This window comes from Crocodylus porosus, unplaced genomic scaffold, assembly GCF_001723895.1.
Source record: "Crocodylus porosus isolate Cpor-Errol unplaced genomic scaffold, CroPor_comp1, whole genome shotgun sequence".
NCBI classification, from domain to species: domain Eukaryota; kingdom Metazoa; phylum Chordata; order Crocodylia; family Crocodylidae; genus Crocodylus; species Crocodylus porosus.
The window spans coordinates 88850679-88852986 of record NW_017728947.1 but is presented as its reverse complement, the minus strand read 5'-3'; the positions used below and the strand labels follow the sequence as shown (position 1 = coordinate 88852986).

The following is a 2308-nucleotide window of genomic DNA, read 5'->3' as shown; positions in this document are numbered from 1 at the left end:
CCCCCCTCTCCTTCCTGTGGGACACTCCATGCACGTCAGCATCGCAGTGTTCACAAGCCACTCTGGAACCTCAAGGTATGTAGAAAAAACTTTTAAAGCTGTGTCTGTGTCCAAATCGCTAATTCTCCGAATCAGCATTACATCTTCAGATTTGGTCAGATCGAATCGGGGACAGTGATCCAAATCAACAAATCGAATCACTTTTCCTGATTTGGGCCAAATCAGAATCGAATAGGGCCCTCTTTGCACACCCCTACTGTTTAAATCTCTCTAAAAGAGATCATAAGCATGTGAATAAAAACATTTAAATAGTTAATAGTTAGTCTGCAGTTAGTAGCAGTTAGTACTGTCATAAAGTATTTTTAATGTTAACCAGCTGTTTAGAGGCTTGCTTTCCTGGTTTATTACTTCATGTGCTAATGTCTAAGGTGCACAGTCAAACCTGGAATGGAATAAACCATTTTGTGTATAAACACTATAAAAAAGTAATAGTTCTGTAGGAAAACTTAATTTTGGTACAATGCACAGTTATAATTAAAAATGTATAAGATAAAATTTTATAGTTAGTGATACAAGGTCATGTGTGTGTCCCCTTATTCTCTAAGATTGTTACAAAATGTTGAGTTCAAAGGTACAAATCTTACAGCTGGCTTGGGAAAATCTGATCAAAATAAAACTGATGCAGATAAATTCTAGCGTCCAGGATTTATATGAATGAGGAGACCATTTTCACCCTTGTAATGGAGAGTTCTGTTTTATGTCTTTTTATTAAGCATCTGTTTAATGTCTCCCATAGAAAGAAACACCAGTAATAATAATATAATATATTTTTTTACATGCATGTGCTTTCAGTACAGTAAATCAAAGTGGTCTGATCTTGACACTGTTGAGGCATATCATAATGTCATTGACTTTAAAACTGAGTCTAACGCATGGCCACATGCTTAAAATAATGGTGTTGCATTTTAATTTCCGCTTCCCATTGTCATTTTTGGTTTGTTTTGTGTGCTTTTTTTTCAGGGCTGATTTCTTGGACCCTTCGTTGTGTTGCTTCTACATTGCAAAACTAGAAGCAATGGCAAAAGAATTCATAAAAAACTGCTGCAAAAGATGTTTCTACATGGAAAAGGAAAAAAATGATTGTGAGTTTAGTCTTCTGATATTGGTAGTTTATAAGTGAGACAGTTTCCTAGTAATAAAATGCTACGTCATCCATTTCTTACAGATGAACTTGACTTTTTACAGTATGTACACTTCTTACTATTCCCTCATTTGAAGATTAAACTCATACTGAACAGCATTAGTAATCTGTTGGAAAATAGCTTTGTTATATTTGGTGTGTTCTGGAAGAGGAATGAGGAAACTCTTCTGCACCAAGAGGTGTGTGTAGGCCCTGAAGTCCATGGCTTTATACTCTGGACTTGCAGTTGCACCTTTCAATTGGTATGGTGCAGTAATGACTGTTTGCATGATGGACCATGTGATAATATTTTGCTAGAACTGACCTGAAAACAAGGTACTTGTTAGCCAAACATCTGAGCAATGAACATTTTGAACTAATACGAATGCATTCAGAACCAGTAAATTTCCAAGGGCTGGTTCTAAGTACAATGGTGGGAAGAAAAACCTATTTAAACCACAGTCTTATAAACACAAAAGATCTGTTAGGGCTATTGTTGAAAACTGAATGTACTTGTTACTTTTTTTTTTAGTAGTTTCCATGGAGAAGGAATCTGAAGCAGCAACTACAAGCAGGCCAAGCATTGTGGAGAAACCTCCACTGTCTTCTGTGTCGGTGAAGCGGCAAGTTGGGTGTTCAGAGGATTATCTCCTTTCCAAAATGCCATCAGATGGCAGAGAGGTCCCTTTTGTGGTCCCTCCTTTTAAACTAGCTTATATACAGCCCAAGAGCCTGGGGAGTTCATCACATATTGGGGGAATTGAAGGTAAGCTAAAAATTAATTATTCTGAAATACCAAAAAAAAATGCTGAATAAACATGAGGGTCTTTAGAATCATAGAATCAATGAGTGGGAAGGGACCTAGACAGATCATCAAGTTCAACCCCCTGCCATGCAGGAAGGAGCACTGGCGGCGGCAGGGGCAATAAGACCCCAGCCAGGTGCCCATCCAGTCTCTTCTTGAAGATTTCCAGGGAAGGTGAAAGCACCACCTCTGTGGGAAGCCTATTCCAGGCTCTGGCCACCCTTACAGTGAAGTAGTTCTTCCTAATATCTAATCTAAACCTATCCTCCCTCAGCTTGTGGCCATTGTTCCTGGTGACTCCAAGGGGGGCCCTGGTGAACAGA

General features: G+C 38.7%; 1 protein-coding gene across 4 annotated transcripts in view; it reads left to right on the top strand.

Annotated features, from left to right (window-relative positions):
• TC2N (tandem C2 domains, nuclear) overlaps positions 1 to 2308 on the top strand; it is a 50737-nt gene that overhangs the window by 26875 nt on the left and 21554 nt on the right. For 2 of the 4 annotated variants that reach the window (XM_019552418.1, XM_019552417.1), the window contains exons 2-3: positions 1021 to 1142; positions 1713 to 1946. In XM_019552418.1, coding sequence (XP_019407963.1) covers positions 1076 to 1142; positions 1713 to 1946 — 301 coding nt within the window. In that variant the 5' untranslated portion in view covers positions 1021 to 1075. Of the gene's footprint in view, positions 1 to 1020; positions 1143 to 1300; positions 1381 to 1712; positions 1947 to 2308 lie in introns of those variants that run through there. The other 2 variants (XM_019552419.1, XM_019552420.1) reach the window with 2 other exon arrangements.